The 26,959-nt window shown below is 38.6% G+C and overlaps 1 protein-coding gene across 2 annotated transcripts in view; it reads left to right on the top strand.

Moving 5' to 3' along the window:
• The window catches only part of KCNH5 (potassium voltage-gated channel subfamily H member 5), a 157,951-nt gene that overhangs the window by 55,165 nt on the left and 75,827 nt on the right, over positions 1 to 26,959 (top strand). For both annotated transcript variants that reach the window (XM_065063249.1, XM_065063250.1), the window contains one exon: positions 4,564 to 4,993. In XM_065063249.1, the coding sequence (XP_064919321.1) occupies positions 4,564 to 4,993 (430 nt within the window). The remainder of the gene's footprint in view (positions 1 to 4,563; positions 4,994 to 26,959) is intronic.

The following is a 26,959-nucleotide window of genomic DNA, read 5'->3' as shown; positions in this document are numbered from 1 at the left end:
TGGTTGTTTTTTTTTTGCCTCTGATATTTTATGTTAAATGATGCAGTACTGATCCCCATTTCCAGACCTGGGAGGGTTTCAGTTTTAGAACACATTTAAAATGCATGTTTCTTTTTTTTTGTTGCTGTTGCGTATGTGCCCACGGTGAACAACAACTAAATAACAAATCATGGAGTGAAATCTAATAAAAAAGTGCCTAGAGTTAAAAACACATTGTTCCCTAATAGAAAAAAAAAAATGCACAAATGTACTGTTTCAGCATACTGGGATTTAATTTTGAGGTTTAACCAGATTTTAGTATATTTACATTGTAGAAACTAATGGCTGTTTTTGTTTTCATTTTACTTTCTTAAACTTTTATGCAATAATTTCCTACTTTAAAAAAAAGAATACTTATTAGATTAGCAAGTAATCAGACGATTAAATCTTTAACATCTTTTACAAAATGCAGCTCTATTATTCTGTTGCTCCTTTAGTACAGAACAACTCTCTCTCTTCCATGGTTTAGGAGGACACATCTGGCACTCATATGAACTTGAATTATTTCCTGCACTTGGTAACCTTCATTTTCCATTGGTGCCAATGTTCCCTTTATCCTCTTGCATGTTTGGCTCTCAACCCCTGTATAGCATCATGACTTTGACAGCTTCATCCTTCCTATTGCCTGGTTTATCAGGGATTAGTCAAGCTCAAGAGAATTCGGATCCCTGTTCTTGCTTGAGGAGCAGAGCTCTGCTCCCGTGCCATGTATCGCAATTGCAGGAAACGTCTTTCTCAGTCTTATGGTCAGAAACATTTAGCCAGATGCAGACACACAGCTTAGAAACCTCTTTCATCCTGGAAGACCGAAGTTTGACAATGTGGTAATCTAGGATCTGAAATGGCAAGATACAGGTAATTTTAATAGGAAAGAGTGGTCTCTCTCCATTTCAAACCAAGGGCTGTCATCGCTTGTGCCTCTGCTGTCAAACTCAATTTCCTTTTTTAGTATGCTAAGAGAATTTGAGAACACAGACTTTGCAAGGCGCTTATGTCAACAATCTTGGGCTTTCTTTAATCATGAATGCCTAATTTAATTCCAAAGTTGAATACCCGTTCCTCAGAAATGTCTTTCTGGATAAATTTTATGTTGTCTACATCCTTTGTGTTGGTTTCAGCTGTCTGCTAAATATAAATGGTGGTAAAGAAAGGCCTGGTTCAGAGCTGCTACTTGTGTCCTCTCCTGATCCAATGGCCTTAGAAGTCACTGGGAAGGTCTCTTGTGGTTCACACTTGTAACACTTAAGTCAACAATGTGTGTCGGATAGGAATTTGGTTCCAAACTTGACACATAAAATGCAGTTCTGGAGTAGATGGCTTTTCTGTTATAAGATTTCTACAGGTGAGCAAGCTGAATGTCCTCATCATGTTAAGATATAATAAAATATATCAAAACCTCAAGGGGCAGGATTGGATGGTTCGTAACATAATGAGATATTCTCAGTCAGAGAACACAGACCAGCAGATATTACAGACAATTGACCCAATTGGCTCATCACTGCAATAGAGTGATGAATGCTCTTCCCTGAAGGCTGGATCCTCAGTATCAAAAACATGCATTTTTTACACAATGCTTCTGCCAAATGGGATTACATGCTCCATGCAAGGTTCCTCATCACCTCTCTGTTCCTTGAGTGCTGAGGTTGCTTCAGTTAGAGCATAAATGCAGTTAAAAAAGAAAAATAAAAATTAAAGGCAGCCAGCAATCAGTTGAGTTTAGAACACTGAATTTAATAACCCAAACTTAATTCAGGGCAGTTAGTCTTTCACATAATTTCCATCAAAGAGATCATTGCTGAGTCTTAGGCAGAGCTTTGTGTGTTGGCAATTGTGCACTTATCATCAGGCTGTTTTTCAATATAAAGGTACAAGCTTGACCCAACCCAGTACTCAAACAGTGCCATGCATCACATGTTCATTTAGCATGTGCTTAGCTGCTCTTTCCTAGGTAGTGTTTTATGTAATAGATTTTTAAAGCTTCCAATATTGTCTTTATATTTTGCAAGATTAGACATGGAATGTGAGTACTCAATACATATATCTCTGATTTTTTGGCCATAAAGTAGTGGGTCAGACTGAACTGGCTTTAAGAGTTGCAGTGGAACTTACTTAAATGAATTAATTAGAAAGAATACATTTCAATGTCAGCTAAAATGAAACATTTCCCTTGTTTTATGTGTAAGAGATATGATTGTTATCTGTGCTTAGGAAAAAAAAAATAATCACAGCACAAACTTTCTCCCAGACTTTGAAATAAGTACTGTATTTTTATATTAGTTTTTCAGCTGCTCAACTGTACACATAACTTAGAGAAGATGTAATATGGGTAGAGGATGCAGTGTCAGGCTGTAAATTCTCCTGATCAAGAGCTGAATCTTGGTTTGGGTTTGTGCACTAGAAAGTGCAGTGTAAACCTTGCCACTGGGATGAGCTTAAACTACTGGGTGCAAAAAGAGGACTCCCCAGTTTAGCTTCCAGGTCTCTAACCGCTTCTCTTAGCCTTAATCTGGGTAATGAACAGTGACTCTTTAGGTAAAATGGAAATAATGAATATCTCCTTGGCCAATAGGGCACGGATTCTACAAAAAAACACCCTGCTGTTTTCTCCTTCTGATTTCACAGCAAGTTGTAAACTTTCAGAATCAGGGTTAATTCACTGAAACACACTGCAGATTAATTTTATGAAATACACTATTAAACTACTCTGATGTTCTCTTTTGTTTTGTAGACATTGTTTCTGTGGGGTGTGACCCTCATTCAGTAGTCCATTGGCCCCAGTCCATTCTGTGATGAATATTTTAAGGGGCTTCCCAGTTTATTGAAGCAGGTGGCTGTTCACGGTGCCTCACAAGCATGTATCCCAAGGCAAATAAGTAGATATACATTTAGATGGAAATAAGAATGATAAACTCTTGTGTAAATGCAAAATACAGAAATCAAAATGGGAAAATTCCACTTCCCTACATGGTATTGGTCATCATGAGAGTTTGAATGCAAATACAGAACTTCAATTTATTAAGGATTTGGAGATCTGAAATAAATTCCAAGAGGATTTGAAAGGCATACAAGAACTTTGTCGAACAGATTACATCTAGAAATATCAGATGTATGTTACCCTTCAAACATTAGTTGTGAAAAGAAACAGAGGTGCAAAAGAGATTAATGTTTTTTCTGGTATGGAAAACTCCAGAAACTCCAGTCTTTTACTGTTTGATAATATAATTAGCCAGTGTTTTGACTAGTCTGATTTGATAATGATCCATAGAAAAGGGCAATTTAATCTTGGCACAGTAAGTAGGAATGTTTGCTTCATTGCTTTCTATGTCTTAATTTCTACTTTAAATTAAATGTCTTCAGCTTCTGGGTGTTTTATATTAGAAACCTTCCTTTACAAACCTTCTATTTTAAGCCACTAATTAATTTAATGCACAAGTTAGATATATCGTGGGATTGCAATAGATCAGGAACATATTTTTCTTCTCTTTCTGCATCTATAAACTCTATTAAAATACATTGCAAACCATTTGTGCATTGAGGAGGGCATACACATTTCTTGTTACCTCTCAGATGTTTCTATTAACTTTTTGATGGCCCCTGTTCTATTCCCTAAATATTTGTACTTCAATTTATTTGTTCTTCATTTATCTTGCCTGAAAAAAACACCACACAGATATTTGCTTTAGGAAAATATTTGCAAGGTCTGTTGATCAGAAACGAAATTAACCCTATATGCAAAGGCATGTGATCTTGCCAGTGCCTCGTGGTCTGTCTTACCCTCACTCAGAAAGGTGATGTGCCCACAGTTGTTAGTCCCATGTTGGGTCAGTGAGACTTCTTATAAAAACAAAATGTCCAGAGTTATATTAGCTGTGGTGAAGGCTAATATGAGGTGGAGCCTGTTGGACTAGAAGTAGTTACCCAGCTACTCTCTGATGGATGAGAGGAACGGTAGGTAGAATTCTCTGTAGTTACGCATTACAATTAGTTTCTGATGTTCCTCTTGAGCATCTCTTAATGCCAAGGGTTGTTGAAATAGGTGAACCCGCATTTTGGACAGAACAGCAATCATCTGCTTGGATTTAATAGCATACCGTTCTCCAAGAAGCTTCAAGTAGACTTCACTTGGATGGTGTAGCTCAATCTGTGACCGCTCTTGCACCATGTTTGACCTCCTTGAGGTCAAAGCAGAGTCTCCTTTTTATTTCAAACTGGCAAAGTATCAAATTGCTCCTTTTTTTAATAAACATGCCATTTTCCACTTTGGATTCCACAGAACTCTTCTGTTCCTTGGAAAGACTGAGCTTGAATGAAGTAATTTATTCGTCTAATGAGTGCCAAACTTGATTTACCTTGATGAGGACAAAAGTGCTGGATGGGGAGGAGGGCTTGATCTTGTATTCTGTCATCTTGGGCATGAAAAAATTGTATAGGAGGTTTTAAAGCAGATGCGGGAATCATTGTACAGTGTTTTGTGCTAACCAGCAGGGCATTTCAAATGAAATAATGATTTTGATTCTTTTCTAGGGGATCAGTAGCCTCTTCAGTTCCTTAAAAGTGGTGCGTCTTCTACGACTCGGTCGAGTTGCGAGGAAGTTGGACCATTACCTGGAATATGGTGCTGCCGTACTGGTACTGTTAGTGTGTGTCTTTGGACTGGTGGCCCACTGGCTGGCCTGCATATGGTACAGCATTGGGGACTACGAAGTGATAGATGAGGTCACTAATACAATCAAGACGGACAGCTGGCTCTACCAGTTGGCACTGAGCATCGGGACACCATATCGATACAACACCACTGGCTCAGGGCAGTGGGAAGGAGGACCCAGTAAAGACTCCTTGTACATATCCTCTCTCTACTTTACCATGACAAGCCTTACAACGATAGGATTTGGAAACATAGCACCAACCACTGATGGAGAGAAGATTTTTTCGGTGGCCATGATGATGGTTGGCTGTAAGTAGAATTTGATTTTATTGTGTTTAAGCAAAAGTAGTTGTATAGCTAACGTAAAGGTTGCAGAGCACACTTGCTCTAAGCTTTCTTGACATCCTAAAAAATCAGAAGTATCTGGAAATAATAATGGAATTAATTTGGAATTACTGAAAACGGGAGCTGAAATTGTGTTGTTGCTTTAGCTTTTAAATTGTTTGCAAGGCTACGTGTTATTATGGACATAAGTGTGCCCATTGACTGTTCTATGTTGAGTCCAGGGCCTCTTCTTTATGCCCTAAAGATATCTTTGATTGTGTTTGAAAGGTCTTGGTGGGAAATTTGGTTACAAGTTACAATGTATATTCAAAATCAGGTAGTCTGACTGAGTTTTGCTTATAAACTTGCAGAGGCTTGGAAACATTTGAAGTGTTTTTAGCCAATTCTTGAAACGTTTAGTGATTCCATAAAGTGATTTGTGTTTTACGGCACTTGTTTGACCTACAACAATCCTGATTTTATCTCCTGCATGTGGTGACCTTTGTCACCAGTGAAGCTAGAAGTGAAGGAAATCAAAAGACTCTCTATTGCACCTTTTTTCTGCCACCCGCTGTTTTGCAGCTCCTCTGAAATAGTCTAAATAAACAATAGTGGTAAGGAGCATTTCTCACTTCATGTGCTACTGAGGTTAGATCAGTGATCACCTCTCCAGGTTAACAGAAAGTCTGCTGAAAATGTTGGTATCATTTGAGATAATTATTTTTCTGTTAAATAAATAATTATTGGTATTTCTCTGAGGCTTTCTATTTTCTGAGCTCCATGCAAACACTGAACAATTATGTAATAAGAGAGCAAACAAAACCTTTTGAAAATAAGATCTGCATAATCTCTCTGATAATTATCTCAGCTAACACTTTGAGCTCATCTCAGAGAAATACTGTACTATGAAAAGCAAGTTTTCTTGCTACATCTTTCTACATCTTTAGAAGATTAAAGCCATTTGTTTGGGGATTTTTAAATGCTTTTTAAAAAGAGAGGCTGCAGATTTGGGACTCTGCTTGCAGTGTGGTGCAATGAAATTTCTGCTGAACAGCATCTTTACATGATGGGTTGATGTGTTTCAAAACATTTCCCAGTCCATAAAAAGCAAATCCCCAAGCTACAGCATGAATTGCAGTTAGGCCGTAGGAAACCTATAGATGCTGATTAGCCATTTGTTGAAACTGCTTTGTGATATTTACAAAAGACTGGGATTTGGAAAGTAAAGTGGATGTAGAACATTTAAAATATTGTAATAATTACTTCACTTGTCTTTTGTGGGAACATCTGTTGCCATGCTGAGGAGAGGCCACAGAAGGAACTAAGCAGCTGTGGTAAATGATTTAGGGTGGGTTGAAAGCCATAAAAACATAATTAATAATAATAATAATATTAAAAATAGTAATAACATGGCTTCAGTAACTGAAAATGAAATGGAGCTTGTAACCTGCTTTGTGTTTGTTCCGGATGAATTGTACTCTTGCTTTTTAATCTCTGAAACACATGTTAAAGATGGAGAATACACATAGCAGTGTCGAAGTTAACATTTACAACAACCTATGTATGTGCCACTGTGTGATTTCAATACTTTTCCTAGGTGTTATCTACACAATTATTAAGTGTACATGTCAAATTTATAAGTGGTACCTGTAACCTTAGTAGCTGGAAAACTTGAGTAAGGTCTTAGGTTTTTGGGCAAAGTCAAAAGTAGAATCTGAAATTCAAGAAGGGTGGCAAAAGGACAGTTAAGTTGCTTATTGCATAAAAAATAATGCCATCAAAATAAATGTGGCTTCTCTTGTGAGTGAGGTGAAGAGCATTGTTACATGCAGGAAGGCTACAGGCAGAAGAAACCTTATTTTAGATTGTTTGCAAGTGTAAAAATGCTCAATTATGATCAAATGTCTGAGTCTTCTGTAAATGTATCATGAAGATTTGAAGATTTTAAATTCGTGCACCACAGTATTATGAGTGATTCTGAAATCTGAAGGAGTTGCTTGGTTGTTTGAATACTGGTTAGAAAATATGCCAGCTTCCAAGTCACGGGCTTTGTATTTGCAATGTTTATGCCAAGAGATCAGAACTGCAGGTTTTTATGAAGACACTTTGCAGTGCCAGCTACTGAAAACATGACAGTCTGAACCCCAAAATGGGACAGAAAGGCACAACAAATAGCTGATGGAGAATGCAATTTCTCAGGCAAAGTGACCAGTGAGCTTGATAAAAAGATTCGGCCCCAAGAAAAGGTGTAACTAGGAACTGAGAAATATTCATTTGAGTTGTTTTCAAAACAAGGTGTTACAGTTTTTCTTTTGAAACGGTGTTTTGAGATAAACATTTAGCAAAATTCAATTACAGTTCAATCAATTAAAAACTCTGGTCCCTGAACTGACTCCGGTTATAAGCAGAGAGAGACTGTGAAACACCTTTGGTAGTTTTCCTGAAGAAGTTTCCTAATACCATAGTTGATATTGGCAGCGTCTTGTCTAACAGACTCTGCCAAATAAATGTCGTAAACTTCGCACTGGAATCGGAGATAGTAATTCATCACAGTCCCAGCTGCCTACTCATGCGAACTTCAGATATGAAAGAAAATATTCACTGCGTTGTCAGCTAGAAGTGGCTTGTTCTGCAGTCTGAAGTTTCCTATTCACACTGAGAAACTTATCGGGACCTGGGAGGAGTATTTGGAGAGATTTGCAAATCCTTCTGGTGGGCAGGATTGCAAAATGGTGTACTTGTTAAAAATAGCCGAATTAAGATTCTGTAGCTGCTGATAAAGCATTGCTCAGTGCAGGGTGGTGGTGGGGGAAACCCAGATGAATGGGGATGCTTTTCAGTTTGATTGGCAGTTTGTCACTTGGTTGTTCACCGAGGACAGAATCAGGTGGGATATATAGATTGAAGTACATCACCTGTCTTGCAGGAAAGAGAGATTTGAATAACTTAACCTCATCTTGTGGAGCTACTACAGATTTCTTTTTACCTCACTGGCTCTTTCTTGGTGTCCAGTGCCGTTCAGCAATGTTTTTTCTGTTGCTTCTTGACACTTGAAAAGCCAAAAATAGCATCCTGTGACGAGGGAGCAAGGTTTTTACAAGGCTTATTGTTTAAATACCTATTCTGCCTTTGCTGCCTTGAGTTGCTGAATATGCATTGAAAATCTGCTTTTTCTGCAGCTCCTTTTGTGTTGATACAGGTCATTTCATCCCCACACTGCACAAAACAGAACAGATAGGTAGGCCCGTCGGATCCTTTGAGTGGACCAGGAATTGTTTATCACTCAGGAAGGACCTTTCTTGTATACCTCCCATTATTTTCTGTCAGCTCACAGCATCGAGCAAGAAACTCAGTCTCGGCTGCTTCAGGTTGCTGTAGCTCAGTCCACAGGCAGGTATTAGGCTTTTGCAGCACAGCCATAGATGTAGATGTAAAACTAACTGGTTTTGTGCTTTTCACCAACATGAATACATTAAGAAAGGCTCCAGAAAGAGACTCTTGGTTTGTAAACCATTACAATCTCACAACTCAGCACAGCCAGGACTTGAGTGAGTTGAAAGCCTGTAAAAGGGAAAAGGCATTTTTGGGAAGGTGGCAATATAGCAAAGTGAAACGGCTTGCAGAATTCAGGAGAGATGGGCTTTTCTGAAGAAACAAGTGTGAATGTTTAAATGGCAAGAGTTTGTGTACTGCCGTGTGCCTTCTCCTGTGCTTCCACTGGCAGAAAAGTGGCCAGCTTGCAGCTCAGGTCTGTGACAGACTTTGCGTACTTTTGCGTAACCTGGAACAATCAGTTCGCCCCATCCATACGCAATGATGAAATTGCTCTGCATGACACAGAGCAGTTTGCAGAGTCAGTCTAGCCCCATAAGTAATGGCATTTACATGAATTTATTTGTCCAGCTGGGTAGGCCCTACCTACCACATACTCCATCCAAGCAATAGCAGAAATCTAGTATATTCCACTGGTCACTGAAATGCTGTAATGATCCTTGCTGCAAGGGAAGGTCAGAACAAGATATTGAAGGCAGGAGTGTCAATTAACATTGAATGCTTCACTGTTTCTCAGGATATGAAAGTCCCAGAAGAATCTCTTAATCATCCATCAGTCCCCAAAAGAGCTGAGAAAGGGTGCTTAGTTGTTCTTGCTTTAGGGATACACTTATATTTTATATACATAGCTGGCTTTGGCTTCTATTCAACTGCCAGATTTACTGGGAGGTGGCTATGGGGGAGATCTTATTTTTCAATGTCTGGTTTTAAATTGTGGTGAAGACAGGCTTATTAATTCAAATTGTTTTTGTGTATGAGCAAAAGAATTTGTTGTGGTAATTGTACAGGATACTTTCTCTGGAAAATTGGCCATTTCTGCCAAGTATTGAAGCAATTTCTAGAGAGTTCTTTCCAAAACTTAGTTTCTAATTTCATGGCGTGAAATGCTGACTTCTTGTTTTCATCTTAAAAATACCCAGGATGATGATTTGCAGGTTGGAAAAGAAAACAGACGTGATTGCTGTCACTTTGACCCCAAGTTGTTATTGTTCAGGGGAGAGCTGATGCAGGAGCGCGTGGGTGGGTTCCTCTTGATACCCTGCTCTGCTTTTGATTTTACTAAATTGAGATAATAGGATGTGCTCTTTCCTGTTGAGACGGAGTGAGATGCTCTCATCTGGGCCACCTCTCATTCTAAAACCTCGCATGTTTAGCAATGGGCAAATGATGCTGAAATGCTGCTGGTTGCTTGTGGCACCCTCCCTTGCTGTTCCTCAGCTCGTGTTTTGGAGCTGTGACATGTACTGCCGTGGACCATCAGTCATCTCTCCACTGATCTGCCAAAACCTAATTCATTATTCAAGTGGGTTCTTTCATCGTTCAAGTAACATTTGTCGTTTCCCGACCGATATATGATAGTTAGCCACTTGAATGTTGTTTGTATGAATCATGGAGGTTTATCGAGTAAATTTGTTAAGCAGTGGCTAAGCCCACACACTGACACAACAGTGTAATTGTAGGAAAGCGCTTGTCTGGCAGACTTCCAGAAAAGCAATCCCAAGAGTCCATAGGATTTAATTTTTCATCCTGAGGAAAATGTATAAGATAACACCTTCTAGCAAAAATTGCTAACAGTAATGTAGATGAAATAGTATTTTTTGCAGCAACAGTAATGCGAGAAGGCCTTACATCTGTAGGAATTCATAGGCTTGAGTGCTTAGCTATGGTTGAAATCCAACCCTCCTCTAAGGGTGTCCTATAAGAGTCAGTCCTGTGTAAGGGCATTTTCTTTTCCTGCACAGATGTGGAATATGGGAGAGATACTGCTCTGCATCGTCCATCCAGGAGCTGCAAAAGGGTTTGATCTCTTCAGAAGCAGAGGACTTCTGCCAATTTTTGGGCGGCTCCTTACATCTTCTTAGAATGTTGGGCCAGTGGGGGAAAACATCTCTCTTTGAACAAGAGCATGGCCTCACTGGCAACCTCTTGATTGCGTCAGCTACATACAGACATAACCCACAAACCATTTTTGGCAGGTGGGGTATGGGATGCTTCCACAGCAATTGCTGTGAAGTGGCTGGAGGGCTGAGTGGCAGTCTGCACCCCCGGAGGGATCACTTGCGGCTTATTGCCAGGTTGGACTTGGCAATCTTTTGAATGTTCTACAGAATTTGGCTCAGTGAAGGAGGGATGAAGCAGCTTCTCACTTCTTCATGGTCTTCTTCATTGTACAGTGTGAATCTACTACGTGGTTTGGCAAAACTGCCCTGATGGAGGCTACTGAGAGGAGGGCACAAGGATGCTCCCAAACTAGGTGCTCTTCTGGGTGCAACTGCTTTCCTCCTGCTCCTCTGCACAAGCATGCATCCACCCAGAAAGACTGCAGACTCACCTGTGCCTTAATAACTACGTCTCAAAGACAAAATGTTTTATTTAGGGGTAGTGGAGACTGTCTGGAGGAGATCATTAGTTTCTAATTGGACTTCTAAGAGATCTAGGAAGAGGAGGTGTTGATGCAGGGACTACCATGGAGTAAAGAACTGCTTGAGCCAGAGTGGTTTTACACATTGAGACAGAGTGCCAAGGATTTTCCTGGAAGGGCTGATTTAGGTGTATTTCTGGCTGTCTTGTTCTGGGCAGGTTGGCATTTGGCTTTGTTACCAATATCCCACTGGATGAAATGACAGAAATAAAGCTGTGCATCACCACTACTCCTTGTCTTACAAGTAAGTGTATCTTGATATTTCAGAGCTTGAAGAAAGGTTCTCAAAAGGCCGCAGGACACCTGGATGACTAGGGGTAAAGATGTCTGCACAACTAACTCAGTGATACAATTCCTAAGTGAAACTGGAAATATATTTATTAGTTTAGTATTTCAGATGAGTGTGGCAAGCAGAACCCTAAATTACTCCCTTGTGACAATGAGAAATGTGATAAATTCTTTAACATTCAAATCAGAGGAGAATAAAACTGTTCATTCACATTTACCCATCAGCACAAACAGAAAGAAATAACACACAAAGTAAACATGAAGTTGCTCTGCAAGTGGAAATTTGCCCTTCTGAGTGCCACTGAAAAAAACATTTTGACACTTTTCGACTGCTGATCAACAGTCCAAGTGCTATCAGCTCTACAAAGCAAGGAGATCAAGATTTTTCTGTGATGTCTTTTAACTGTTAGCAATCTCACAGCTGGAGCAGATGAAGTTTTTCCTGGCAGGGTATCTGTCTCCGTGCAGCAGCTGAACTGGGCAATCTTAATATTCTCTGAACAGCTGCATGGAAAAGGCTTACAGTAATAAACAAGTTACTCTTAGGGAGCAAAAGATCGATTATCATCCACTTTTTCCTGAAACTTCAGTCTAAGAGTGAGATTGGGGTAGAAACAACAAGGGTAATTGTCAAAAGCACCATGGATGTGTACCTTGTTTTGCTTTAGCTCTGACATGGCAGTAGATTTTTAGATATTTGGGTTCTAGTTTATAGCAAAAACTTGTTTCTTTATATAAAGAGATTTAAAACTGTAAACCAGCCTCCTTGGGAAGCTTTATGGGATTTTTTTTTTTTTTTTGCAAGGTTATAGCTACTGTGTGTTTATATAAGCTTTAGTTTTATTATCATTGGCTTGATATGTTTCAATGAGTTTATGGTGTCAAGAGAGATGGGGCAGTGAGTGGGAGAGGTAAGAATGAAGAAAGAATTGTTATTTCATGCTATGTTATTTAAAACAACAGAAAATTGCTATTGAAGAAATGATACCTAAATGTGGAAAATCAAACTTTACACAGTGCTCTGGCTCACACACAGTGCAAGCAACGCCCTGAGATGGTCCCAGAGGGATTATCAGGTTGTCCCAGATTACTCATAACAACTGTATCTCTCAGGAGGCAAAAAGTTTTAATTAATCCAACTAGATCAGCAAATATATCTGACTGGCTCACAACACAGCACAGTTTTATAGCATATTGTGCTAGAGGGATAAACAATTCTTAGACACAAGATATTGAAGGCAGGAGTGATACAAGATATTATAGATACAAGGTATTATACACTTGGATGGAAGGGGATGGGGAGATTGTGTTTTTCTGATCTGAATTTTCAGAAAGCCAAATGAGTGATCTAGGCTTGTGCCTGCACAGAGATCCTTGGAAATCTGCAGGGCTTAATCTTGTATACTCATGAGATAAAACCTTTGCGTGGTTGGCATTCGAAACAGAGAGTTACCCAGGTCAGTCAGGCCAGTTAATGAAGGTATATCCTGCCTGATTTCAGTGGGCGGTGCTCCTCAGTAGGCATTGCTTTTCAGTGGGTAAAACAGGTATTTTCTGTTAAATCACCTTAATATTGGCCTAGCTTTACTTGCAGGTGAGACGTATGGTTTATCAATCAGAATATACTGGAAGTTTTTAGGATGGACTCAGGAGCGAGGAGACAAGTTGATTTAGGTAGTGTCCCATTGTAAAAACATTGAACCATAGCAGTGAATCAGATCAATTAATGATTTCCCTACCCAAATTTTGTTAGGTTGAATTTCACATCTGAAAAACAGCATGTCATTGCTGCACATGCAGAGAGAGTCTGATCGAGTTCATTTTTTTTGGTGGTGTTTTTGTAAAAGTAAAATGAAAAGTGCAAATGTATGGCAGGTTTCATTATTGCTCTACTGCCTGTAGTACTGTAAAGCATTTGGTGATTCTAAGAGATATTAGGTTGGATAAAAAGATGACAGATACTAGTTCTTGGTTTCTCATTACTTCATTTCTGCAGGTCTGAAGTAGTACAATGTCATGTTTCTCTTGAAAATGCTGAGAGCATTGAGGACTAAAACTGCATGTTTCTTGTCTTCATTCATCTTTCCTGCAGCTTTTTCTGCAAGAACCTTGTTAGAATCAGGAAGAAATTTCTGCTGGTGTAAGTGTACCCCATGTGGGAGTCTGACTGCATGTTCCTTCTTAAAGAGATTTACTCCTTTCCCTTCAGTTTAGAGGAAGGACAGGATAATATCCAAAATGGCATCTCTCCCCTGGGTACCCGCTGTGCATCCCTGCCAGTGCTGAGTCAAAAAAAACCAATCCAGATGTGCGTCAGTAGGAATATATCGGTCATGAATGATTAAAACTAGTTTTCTTCCACTGGCCAGCAGCCAGCATGGATTTGTCAAGATGAGTTCATGGCAAATTAATCTGATTTCTGTCTTTGACAAGATAACTGCCTAGTGAATAAGGGGAATTTAGTAGATACAATATATCTGAACTTTTAAAAAGGCTTCTGACATTTTTCTACCTAGTGGTCTCATAGCAAATGAGTGAAAGATGATCTCAACACAGTCATAACAAAGTCGGTGATAACTGATTGAAAAATCTCTCTCGAAAAGTAATCAAGGGCTTCATTGTCAAGCCTGGAGGGAATTGATGGGGAGGTCTTTGCCCTGTGTGTGATTTTATTCAGCACTTTCGTTAGCAGGGCTGAGTGACAGAACAGAGAGGATACATCGGGAGAGTTACGGGAAGGGTTGCAAGCAGTTCAGATGACAGCATCAGAATCCGTAATGATCCCTATAAATTGGAGAGACGGCACAAAATCAGCAAAGTGAATGTCAATAAAGGCAAGTGTAATGCACCATGTGTAAAGAGGGCAAATCAAATGCAGCAGTGCAATATAGGGAATATCTCACTCTGCTGCTGTGAGGCTGGAGAGGATCCTGTAGGAAAAGGAAAGGGAAAGTGACAGGCAACTGCTGATTGAGTGTAACACAATAGTGGGCTAAAATCGGACATCTCACTCTCAAAGTATCAAGAACAGTGTCATACACAAGGTGAAGAAGGCATTTATTCTTCTGGGATTAGGGCTGGTAAGACGTTTTTCTTTTTTTGGATACAGGGCTTTAAGAAAGCGTTAGACCAGCTGGAGAGGAGATCAAATAAAATCTGTTACAAGACAGGATCTCAGGGGAACATTTGGACGAGCTGACACTGGTTTAAGCTGATGGAAGCTGAAGGAGAACATGGAGATTGACTTCTACCATGGAAAGAGTGTGCTTGAAAGGCAAAAAAATGTTGGTCCTCTGTGTTTTCTGAAGGACAATCAGGTCAGTTAGGAGGGAATGAAAGACTGGTGTTCAACTGTGGGTAGATAAGAAAAAAGAGAGATTTTTGGGGCAATTTTATCACTTCTCTCTTTTTTTTCCAGGGGAAACCAAGCAAGTAGCTAAAAGGAAGAAGTCCAGCAGATAGAAAAAGATTTTTTGTTTTAAGTTGAAAGATTGATAAGCTTTTATCTTATTTTGTTTACATTTTAGTTGTACAACAACATGAAGGATTTTCTAATGGAGCAGAATATTTAAGTTCTTTTGAAGTATGTAATGAAAATCTAAGGAGGTTTCTAAGCTCTATTGTGAAACGTAATCAAAATTGAAACAGAATGAAGTTGATGGAAAAGTGTTTATAAATATCTGCCATTGATTTCTACATGGTGTTGTGACAATTAGAGATGGCTTGGAGGCTGAATTCCTCTACAGCACAAAGCCCAGCTATCGTGTTGAGTTCTGTGTCAGCTTTTCCTTAGCAGAAGATGGTTGATTTTGAGGTAAAAGCCCCTTAAATTGGATCTTTCCTGAAATTTGAACAGAGGAAGTAGTAGTTGTATCTACATCCCTTCAAAATCTGTGTTTGTGTGTGCGCACGTCAACAGTAATGATAGTGGCTAGGGAAAAAATATAATTCTCCCAGAGTATTGGCAAGGTTGAGCATCCTTAAAGTATGATCAGTCATCACACAGGTATTGAATCCTTAAAATCTGTTCTCTCATCTCGTATTATGTTAAAGGTGAGGAGGGCAGAGTGAGATGTGATGGATCCTCACCTATTTTTTAAAGGCATTTATTCGAGTCTTTCAGTCCTTCCTGAACTGGGACCTTAAACCGGCAGTGTGTTAAGCACTCGAATAGTCATTGTTGTTTAATGCGAGCTTACTTTTAAGTGTTTTTCTGGCCACAAGCCATAATGAAAGGACCATTTCTGACATTTAAAGTTTATGAGTGGCACTTCCAAATATAGTCGAAAGGGAATTAGGAGGGTAAGTCCTGTTTGAAGGTTGTTAGGACTCATACCTAAAATTCATTCAGGCATATTGTAAAACCTCACCTCGGCGAGGTCCCATATGTGGAAATTGTTTGTTTACATGATATGTTTGAATGATCAGCTGTTTGGTAAAGACACAGGAACAAACTGTCATTGCTTTAGATACTGAAAGGACTAGCTTCATTTGCCCTTCTTTTTTCCTCCTTGACCACAAATGTTTTAAAGCATGAAATCTGATGGATGCTTCCACTTATTTTTGAATAGGAAATGGAGGCATAAAGAAGGTTACTACTGTGCCTCATTAATGCAGATGTTTCCTGCTCAAATTGAGAGTCCGTCTTACCTAAAGGAAGTGTAACTTTCTAGTTAAACACAATCTTTCTGCATTAGCACTTGAAAGAATGAAAAAAAGGCAAGTCAATAAGGCAAGAAAGAAGTGCAGAAAAAGCTGTTGGTGTCAGTGCTGTATCAGAAAATAATGCAAGTGCTGGAAGAAATAAGTCTGAAATGATTAAATGTGGGTCAATATTGGCCATGCAAGAAAGAGATTCTAATCGAATCTCCTTGTCTGAGGATGAATGAAGTGAAGGAGGAGAGAGGAGGAAGAGAAAAACAAGTGTTTGAGATACCTACAGCACCTGTGGCATGGTCACAACCCTTGGAGGTCCTTGGCCAACTTTACCTTTCCCCATGCACACGGTCATTTTGGCAGAGAGGTCTGTTTAGTGATGTGCAAGACTCTGTGTGTCCTTGTGTGTGAGTGACGGTGTGTTGAGCCCTGTGACGTTTCAGGTGAGCGTGGTGGTGTCTCGTGGGACCATGCGGAAGCTCCTGTGTGTGCCCATGGTTGCACCCATGTCAAGGTTGCTCTGCTCTCTCTTCTGGGAAGTCAAGGGATACCAGTGGCTGTTAGATGGAACTTTAAATGGCAGAATTAGAGTGATTTATCTGAAGCATTAGTCTTCATTACAAAATAATTTATTTCCATTGGCAGAGCTTCCTTAATATTTTTCACAGGTCATATTTGTGTTGTGTTGATGGGCTTTGGAGCAGGATTACAACGTTAGGATGGCTGTTAGATTGCACATCCTGCTTTGGGCATTTTTTGAATTTTTTTTCCCCAAGCTTCAGAGCAGGGCCCAGCACTGCGGCTGTGTTACCTGTTCTACCAGCTACCAAAGAAGCGAACTGGTAAAGCACAAGCTTAACACACACAGAGTATCACATTATGTTTGGGATTGGAAGGGACCTCAGAAGATCATCTAGTCCAATCCCCCTGCTTAGATCAAGTTTCTGTGCAACTTGTTCAAAACAAAACAACCCAAACAGAACGAACAACAACAAAACCCAAACAACAAACAAACCAGGAATATCAGAGAGTATTAGTGAATTAAATCCTAAAGTGATTTGCTAAACTTGATGATAAATACCGGGGACTCCCAATTAAAGTATTCTCTGAGATTTAAACTCCCTTCATTACAGACAGAATAGTGAGAAAATTATTCATATGGTTTAAATACGGGTATGCTTTTTTTAAAATAGTCCTTATAAGCAAGAGAAGCCATTAAAACTGCAATATTGTAAGGGGTGATTAGAGGCTTTGGAAGGAGTTTAATGGAAACTGCGTCAGTATCGAACACCCACACAAACACACAGCATAGGAGGCACATGAAGCTGAGCTGAGCAGATTTGATTTAGCCTAATTAGTCAGATTGTTGATGTTGTTTTTACAGTCTATTATTGATATACAAACACACTGTTGAAGAATTAGTAATCTAAAACATCGCAGTTCATTAGAATTTTTAGTGGTGCTCTAATAGCCACACTCCATCTGGATGTTAATAAGAAATAATGGACCGTAGAGAAGTTATGCATCCTCACCTTATAATCCATTTTCAGCCAGCTGAGAAAGCATCAGAGGATGTTTGCTGTGAAATATATTACTTTGTGATTATAAATTCAAAGGGAACAGAGACCTGTGTTCTTTATCTCTGCTGCAGACATGTATTCCTTTCTTCCTTTGCATGCTGCACAAATATTTCTAACCAAATATATACTGTGGGTAAAGACGTGTCATTGTGTCAATATGAAACAGACATGGCATGACGTTTTTAATGGTTTTTATGTTACTACAATAAGAATGTCAGAATGAATCAGACTTTCTCATAGTTTATTGGCTTTCAGGTGGTAATTGTAGCCACAAAACGTCTTCACATGTAATGGCAGCATATGGAGGTTGTTAACTAATGTGTACATGAAAAGAAGGAGTCAATTGTGGTCTCTTTCATTTGGCAGATTTTAGCACAAGAACAAGAGCTTTTGGGTAGAGATGTCTAAAGGTTAAGGCTCTGGTCTAGCAATGTGAAAACTTTAGTTTCATTTCCAGATCTGATATTTGGTAGAATCATGAACTTTGACATTTGATAAATTTTGTGGTTCTTTTTTCCTCTCCAAAGCAATGCCTGATTTATTGGTTTAGATGTTGAACTTTTGGGGCCAGGAACTCCACATGTTTTTGTAGAGTGCCTACCAAGCCGTGTTCCAAGTGAACAGGGAGCCAACAAAAACAAAGGAAGATGTTCCAGGAGAAGTAAGAGACAAAAAATAGTCTGACAGTACTGAAGTAGTCTGAATTTCTGTAGTGGACTGTACGTAACTGGTTCAGACCTCAGGTTAAATTCAAAGAGTGCAGGAGGCATTTAATTTTTATCAATCTACAGTTTAAAAGCTGAGGTGAAAGTGCAGGTAAATAGGGGATACTATCCATTGCTATGGCTGAACTAATAGCCTGCAGCCAGGATATTTCATGATAGTCAAAAGCTCATGTGGGTCTGAGCCACAGCATTTGTGGGAAGAAATCAGATGAACCTTTTAGTTCACTCTAATTTTAAAAATAGATATCTACATGTATTATTATAATATATATAATACTATATAATATGATCTATGATATATATTTATATGTATAAATAAAATATGTTGTCATATTTTTATATATATAATTTTGCTTCAGGGGATATAGCAAATGAAATAGGACTGGAAGCAATTCTTCCTACCCGGAGCAGTATGTTGAGTGATAAGTAGTTCCAGGATTAACATAGCCAGGGTACGTGGGAACAGTACGGATTTGTGCTGAAATTAGTGCCTGTCTCTTACTTCTCCTGGTCCAATATATCTTGATGTTTTAAACTGAAATATTAGATTTAAGGCAGAGTTAATATAATTCAGTAGGATGGCGAGACATGACAAAGCCACAACAGGTATCTCCTATAAATCTACAAAAAGTTTGGAAGTCCCATCACAGCCTCTGGAAATGTGAGTTGTTTAGAATATTAAACAATGTATTGAAAACACCGATACAGCTTTTGGGAATTTATTTCCCATTTACTTTCAGAGAGATCTTGGCTTTTACATCACGTTTCCTTTTTTTTTTTTTTTTTCTGAAAAGCTTTCCTGTTATAATCAACGTGGAACATTTTAAACTAGTTTAGGATCTGGTCCTTGCTCCCTTCTTAACCCCCCAAACAACCCAGAAATATTAATTATAAAAAGGAAATGTGAGATAAAAACTACTAAACAGGCAAGATTAAGATAAATGATCACGTCACTGCTCTGACTTCCCTGACCTCCAAGCACTAGGTCTTGGAGTGCTAAGCCTTAATAGTGGATTAAAATTAGAAACCTTTTTTTTGTTTTTTTTCATGAAGAAACCAATTCTAATGTGAAAAAATTATTTGTTTTTTAAAATTTTGATGATTTGTCATTGTTTTGAGCTTTCTGCATGAGATTCTCTTGTTTTCTTGTTCTTACAACCTGTTTCTGTCCCAAAAGGTTTGGAGTAACCTTAAGAAAAAAGCATAGTAAATACAATTCTACTGTAGATTAACAAAAGCGTTATTGTTTGAATGCTTTTGTTATTGAAAGGATATTTTCAAAGTTTGTATACATGTTTTATCATAATGTGATCAGTAATTGCACTGAACTCGAGGCTTCTGCCTGTGTCTGTTGTTACTCTTATACATACTTCCAAAAATGAATGAGAAAACCCATATTTTTCATGTAGAGCTACAACAATGAAAACCAGACGAAGTCATTTTCCCTCAAAGTTCCTCAAAACATTTACCTTGACGTTGTAAAATGTCAGGCCAAAACAAATTAGTCTGATGAAAGGAAGGAAGTTTAGAGTGGGAGATGAAACTGTCCTAGCTGGGGAGTGCACGGTTCACTCTGCAAATAACCTTGTAACTCTCTTTCTTGCTCCAAACTAAATATCCTTATTCTGGTTAAAAAAAATAAAAAATAAAAAATGAATATAGATTTGAGAGTATTACCTTACTTCCATTTCCTGCCCCAAATAAAATTTTATTATGAGCTTTATATTTATATTACTCTCTTTCATTGGTTTTTTTTTTTTGTCCCTTGCCATTCAAGACACCTAACAAAAAATGTCAAGAAAGTTAATGTCAGAAGTTCTGTTTGGAAGAATAGCACAAAATGAGGACAAATCCATTTCTTGGCTTTTGATCCTGCTACTTCATTTTAGAAGCCACTATAATACAGACTTACTAAATTGTGTTTAGGTAGACTGAGTATCTGATATATCGGATTAAGATGTTTTGACAATTATCCCATTGTTATCCTCAGGGACTCTATCCTCATGTGCTGTTTTTCTTGAAATGGTTTCCATAAGGATGGCAATTCATTGTTTTCCTAATCTTCCCCCAAAATTGCTGATGTGCCACAACTTTGTTGGCCTTGCGTGCAGCTAGGTAGTTACAGACAGCTATAATTGGAGTAAGGCCGTCTACATTATCCCAGGATAACATTGCAACATAATTTTTCTGCTGATTTCCATGCAACCAACCTGTTGTTTCGGCAATGAGGGGAGACCTACAGAATCCATAGGCTCCTTAAAACAGGGGAGAGTTTCAGCCCCCACCTCCTTTTTCTTTTCTGTTTTCTTTTTTAAATGAAAGCCAGGCTGCCTTGAGTCAGGGTGTACTTGTGATGCTGAGAGTGAGTATCTATTAACTCAGAGTTATTTGTTGTGGCTGTTAGTAGCATCTATTTGTATAGGCAGAAAGTGAAGCCGGTGTTGTGAATCACAATAGAATATGGAATTCTAAGAAAAATATTTTTTGTTGTTGTTTTGTTATGAAATTATCCATGCCATCCCATAACATAGTGGAGTTAGCATGTGAAATAATTGCTGCTAATTAAGCCTTCCTGATTTAAAACCATTTCCATAATCTAATTAGGCTAAGTACATGGCTGAGTGTTGTATGGGATAGTTAATGAAAATATTTATATGCGTGGATCCTGGTGAAATTAGAAAAGGTTGAAATTAATTATGGTCAGGAATTTTTCCTCCTCTTTTCTAACCCTGAGTATAAAAATGGACTGGGACGAGCACTGGCAGTGAGGTTTGTTCCCTGCTTTTCTTCATGCTACTAGAGGAGAGATTTTCTGCTATCATCTGAAACATTTATCAAAGCAACAGGCATAAGTATTTCTTTCCTTTGGGAGGTTAGTGCTCTGTGTTCTTTATGCAGGATAAATAAGCTTTTTCACAGAATTATGTTGTCAAAATCTTTAAGTACAGAATATTGGAGACATTTAAAAATATGTTCAAAAAGCACTTTGGGCCTATTTCATAGCAGTCATTCTGTTTGCTTCTGCTTTAATCTTGCCCATTTTTCACTGGAAAATTTCATGCACACTTTTCCCACAAAAAGGGACAGACTCCCACCCTTTCCTAATCAGCTCATACACAGCTGCCCATTAATCAAGCACTGAGTGGAGAGTGCAGCAAATTTATTTCAAAAAGCAAGGTATCTCACTTGGCAAATCTCTAAGGATTAAAGAAATATAAGAAATACTAAATAGCAGTGCTAAATTCTCCGAGGAGGATTCAGCTTGCCTCTCCCTGCCAGTGGCTCATCAGCAGAGCTCGTTTCTTTGTGCTTTGTGCGGATCCTGGAGATTTCATCTCTGCAAAGGATGAGCAAAGCCATAGGCAGACATGGTCCAAGGGAGAAACAGTGTGATTTTCCCCATCCAGACCTTATGGAGGAAGAAGGCCACAGATTTTGGGGTGTCAATAGTAACCTGGGTTCATATTAATTTCATATTCATTTTTAATTTTAGGTCATCAAAAGTTTCTGTAAGTGAAAGGACCAGTATAATTGGATTGAAATGTTATATCTGGAGTTTTTATTCTGTCAGTTCCTTTATTAGCCTGAAAAAATTAAAGGTGAGGGTGGAGGGGGCGGGAAAAGAAAGAGGAACAGAATCCTCTACATGGAGCATGCAGGAGGGGAATTGCAAGGCATCTGTGGTCAGTAGGTCCTTGTTGAATTAACCAGACAAAAATTATTTTGGACCTTCATCCAGCTGTCATTTTCTTTTCCTCTTTTTTTCTCAGTTTAGGGCCATCTTTGCCAAAACAATGTGGAATTTTGTTCAACCTGATTGTTTTCCCAGGGATTCAGAGCACTGATTAAACCCTGTAGTGGAAGCCATCCTGCTGTTTCTAGGATGCCCTTAATGAGAAACCTCTTTTTTTTAATAGCTAATAAATGGAGCAACTTAAAAAAAAAATGGCTTTGCTGTATTATGGTAATAGTTATAGATGATAATTTCTACTGTCAGCACAAAACTTGACCTTCACTTTGGTCTGTGACCTGAAAAAATGTCTTACTATTGCTTCTGTAATGTCCCAGTGGTGTTTGTAGGCTAAGTCAGGGTTTGAGCACTTAACATATGGATATCATATAAGGATGGGGTTAGATAGAGGTAGGAAGTGAGTCTGTCCCTGAAGAGGCTCAAAGTACATCCGTAATTCAGCAATAAGAGTAATCGTTTTAATTGAAGTTATGTGCTTTTCATTTTTGACCTTAGGCTGTAGTTTTTTAGTATGCCGTGGGATTTCTATTTTAACAGCCATCATGCAGCGTACTTTCCTAGTAAAAAGCAGTATCGTGGAGGGACATAGTCCTGGATTTTCTGTCATCTTAAAAAGCACGTTTCTCATAAATGAATGTTAATCTTAGTGCATGGTTCAGAATATTTTTTAAATGGTCCCTTTGGCTAGGATTCGTCTCACCTAACTTAAGACGTGTATGATATAAAAAATTACTGTCTTTCCTAACCTCCTTTAGATTTCTTTTAGACTCATCAGAAGAAATGGACACTTTCAAGGCACAACTCATCTGACCCATTGTAGGTGTCTATACTTTAAATGAGATGAAACTGTGTTCTTAAAGTCTGAGTATAAAACTAATTTAGATGTAGATATCTGTATCCCACATTTCCTTAGAAACACAGGTAGAGCTTTGTAAGAACAATACAGCTGTATTCAGATAAAATCACCTCATGAAGCATGGGAGTTTTTACATTGCCAGTAAATATTTTGTCATGGAAGTTTGTGGAACTAAAATAGCATATTTTTATGGAAAAGGAAGGAGGAGAAAGCAAAAAGGACTGTTTCTCTTTGTGTGTAGATTGAGTGGGTAGGTGTGAATTCATATATAAACTCGCTTTGTGTGTCTGAACGGTTTTGTTTTTATAATTATTTTTATCATTCCTTCAATCATAGGTGAATCTGTCTTTTCCCATTCTGTATATTTATGTGCAGCCCATCACCACCAGTCAGTTCTATTAATTTGTGTAATTGTGCCATCCCTGATGAAAAAATTTTGCCTGAAATTATTTAAACTGTCAACAAAAGTCTGTTGAGCTTGGCCACATCTGAAGTGTTCTTACTCCATATATACCAATGCAGCCTGCAATTGCAACAGTTTGTGTTGGATCAGGTTCATTTGATATAAATATGTGATCCAGAGAGATTATGCTGAGCATTGAAAAACTTTAAAATTCAAGTAGTTGGGTGTCACTGAAAACCTGCTTTATTTTATCCTCTCTTGATAAGATGCCCTGAGCTGCACAGTGCATTCTGCTGATAGCACCTTCTTAATCAATAGCTTCATTTTAACCATATCACACAAGTCGTGCTCAGAAATTAAGAGCTGCTGCTGGGCTCTCTTAGCAGACATGTGAAGTGGTGATAAATTCCTGCCTTGCCTATATTTTCCTTTGTTATTTGGTAATCTCCTAAGAAATGGTAAATATGACTGAGAGCTGAGTGTGCGGCTTTACACAATAACCACTAACCTAATTCCTGCAGAGAAATGGGGCAGTCGGTGCTACCACGTGCTCGGGAGAAGAACATCTTATGAGGGCGCCAATAAGTACCTTGAGAGTGAATGCAAAATTGATAATATCATTTTGATTCAGCAAAGCAACTCGCATAATGCCGCTCCCAAAACCCATTAAATCAATCAGTTCTGAGGTGTGTTACCTTACACAGCTTCATGTAGATGCTGCACGGTCACTTGTAACTTGTTCACGTGCTGGCTAGGTGATTTATCTCCCTGCAAAAGTATTTAGATCTCTGGTTAGCAGGATAATTTGTATATATTTGGCACTTGATATCAGCATGCATCACTTTGTTAGAGTTTATTAACTACGCTTATATATTGTAATATATCCTGTAATAGCCACAGTCAGTCTCACATGCAGGCTTGGCACCAGATGTGTTAGGTCATGGGAAGTGAGAGGTTTTTAAGCTGGAGACTAGTTTTAAATCATAGAAGTACAGAAACCTTTGATTAAATTGTTATATAAATACATTTCAAAGTGTGAAGAGGCATGAAACCTGCAACATGGACCTTATGAAGAAATGCAGTTTGCCTCTTTCCGAGGTAATAATATGGTTTGTCCTCAGGGTTGCACCTTCAGAAGATGTAGATGACTTTCCTAGTATTTATATATGCTTTGTCCACTTGTAAGAAGTAGAATTAAGTTTTTGTTATTTGAATGTCATTATTCACATTTCGCCATATTAGCTTACATGTTGAATTGCATTCCAATAAACATAAACCACTTTATTTGTACAAATATTACAGCTAGTTCCTAAATATAAGAGCTAGTTCCCTGTGTTTGCATATTTTCAATAGCAACAAAAATTACAAACAGTAAAGATGACATTTTTGTTAACCATAATATAATAGACTGAGTACATGAGCGATCACAAGGCAACATATCTCTTCTTACCCAGGTGGTTTCTTTAATCTACCAAGATGCTGAGAACATGCATAGAAATACTACCACTAACTCATTTTTCAGCCTGCCAAGGCCAAATGTGCTTGACAGAGAGTCAAGAAAGAATGAGCAAAACCCAATTATAATAGCTCTCTGTATTGTCAAAATTTTTCTGATAAATAAATTCCAATCATAAAAATCAGAGATTATCATTGTGATTTACCGTGCAGGAAATTTGAGGTCTAAAATGGTCAAGAAAGGATACCTCAGATGTGAAATCAGATTGTCATGGTGCTTAGTTATTGGGGTTAAGGGAAGCATCTGCCTTCGACAGTTGGTCTCTATACTGAATTATCCATCCACCAAGGCATTGGATCCACCTTTTCTTTTTCTCCCTCTGTGCTGAGATGCAATATGGAAAATGACGATCAGCTGAATCCTCATGGGAATAAACAAAAATAACTTTTGAAACGTGTTGAGACTTGCTGCTGGCTGGAGGTACCACTTATAAGAGGGACTCCTCACCACAACATACGGTGCTACTACAGCACCATCTTGGTGGCAGCTGCCCGTGTGGGACGTCTTTCCTGCCTGAATCCATTGGAACAGCAGTTGGTTAAAGTAATGCGCTATTTCTTTTAAAAGTAATGATGTGTCAGATGGCTAATGCTTGAATCTCCTGAACATGTCATGGGAGTGCTTCATAGTGCAGGTTAAATGATCACATGCAGACCTTGAAGAATGTAATGATTATTTTAAAAATAAGTTTGTGGTTACAGAAAGGGTAGTTGCTGAGGCCCTTTGCTATAAAGCTTGATTTTTCCCGTGATGCACAGAGAGTGCAGCATGTTGAAAAGTTCGTTTGTTCAGCAGGACGAGGCAGAGAAACAAGGTCATCAGGAAAATCATAAACTGCAAGGTAGTTTTATTGTCCCTTGAAATTTTAAATATCCAGTAAAATGTGATGATTTCAGCATGGTACATGAACCCTGCTTTTTCACTCTAATTAAACTTGTTCTGATCATTTGGAGCTAAAGGTCTTCGTGAAGGAGCAGAAGAGAAGAGCCAAACTGCAACTGACCTTTTCATTTTGTTCAGGGGCCAGGCAAAGGTGCTCTACCTGTGGGCAATTAAAGGACTGTTTAATCATTTCAGTCCTTGTAAAGATTTCACTAATTACACCCAGATACTGGGTGTGTCATAATGTTCACTGACAAAAGCTATTTGTTTCCCAATCAGTAAAGCAAATTTGTATTTCTATGCATGTTCTCAGCATCTTGGTAGATTAAAGAAACCACCTGGGTAAGAAGAGATATGTTGCCTTGTGATCGCTACTGCCACTGCTCAGATTTTCTTGATTCCTGCTTTGGTTTCTTTGTAGCAATTTTATTTTAAACTGCACACGAGAAAAGTGCTTCAGGGAAGAAGCATCTGTAGCAATAGCTAGGGAACAATCTTAATCCTTCCAGTAATTCTTTGGTTCTTTGACCTCGTACTTTTAATCTCCTCGAGAAGTTTATTCCTTGACCTCATGGTTTTAATCCCTTTGCTAATTCCATTCCTGAGCTCTGGGTTGAGAGGGCTTTTGTGTAAGCACATCTTTAAATCTGGTACTTGACAGTCAGCAGTGGACCTCTGCTACTGTGCTTTCTCAGCTTGTTTCTGGTTAAAAGCTCAAACGGTGGGAAGAGAATTAGAAGATGCTTTTATGCACATACCAAATATATTCCAAGGGAGAGCCAACTATTTCTGGGCCCAGAAGTTACTGTGGGACATTTATGGCAGGAATTGTAAGCAAGCAGTTGCAGGTTACCTTAACAGGGATATCATTTGCTTAGATTAACATTAAACTACTTTTAAGATGAGTCTTGTGAACTTGATTATCATATTATTGCAATTATGTCCCCTGGGAGGATTTGAGTTAGGAAGATTTGCCAATGAGGGGGACGTTCAGGCTCAGACAGTAAGAGGAATGTTTGGGTTTGAGTGTGCTCTGCCTGTATTTGAACCCAGCAAGGAATATAGATTTACTGACCAGTGCATAGCAGTAGCCAAGGATGGAGAGAAGAAAGACTTTGCATCCTGTCATTTTTCTTCTTTTGAGCTATTCAGTTTCCCACAGTGCATCAATTTTTAAATTGAGACTTTAATGTACAGCATTTTAGCCCCTTTCATGAAGAGATTCTTTTTTCTTTACTTTTCCCTTTTTGCCAGTTATGTAAAACCATCTGCTGTTTACATTTTGTCACTTTGAATGCTCATTCCCTTTCTTTATTTTTG

The sequence above is a fragment of the Columba livia genome, chromosome 5 (assembly GCF_036013475.1).
Source record: "Columba livia isolate bColLiv1 breed racing homer chromosome 5, bColLiv1.pat.W.v2, whole genome shotgun sequence".
In the NCBI taxonomy this organism is placed as follows: Eukaryota; Metazoa; Chordata; class Aves; order Columbiformes; family Columbidae; genus Columba; species Columba livia.
The sequence above is the reverse complement of the archived record's forward strand: the minus strand, read 5'-3'. Positions and strand labels throughout refer to the sequence as shown.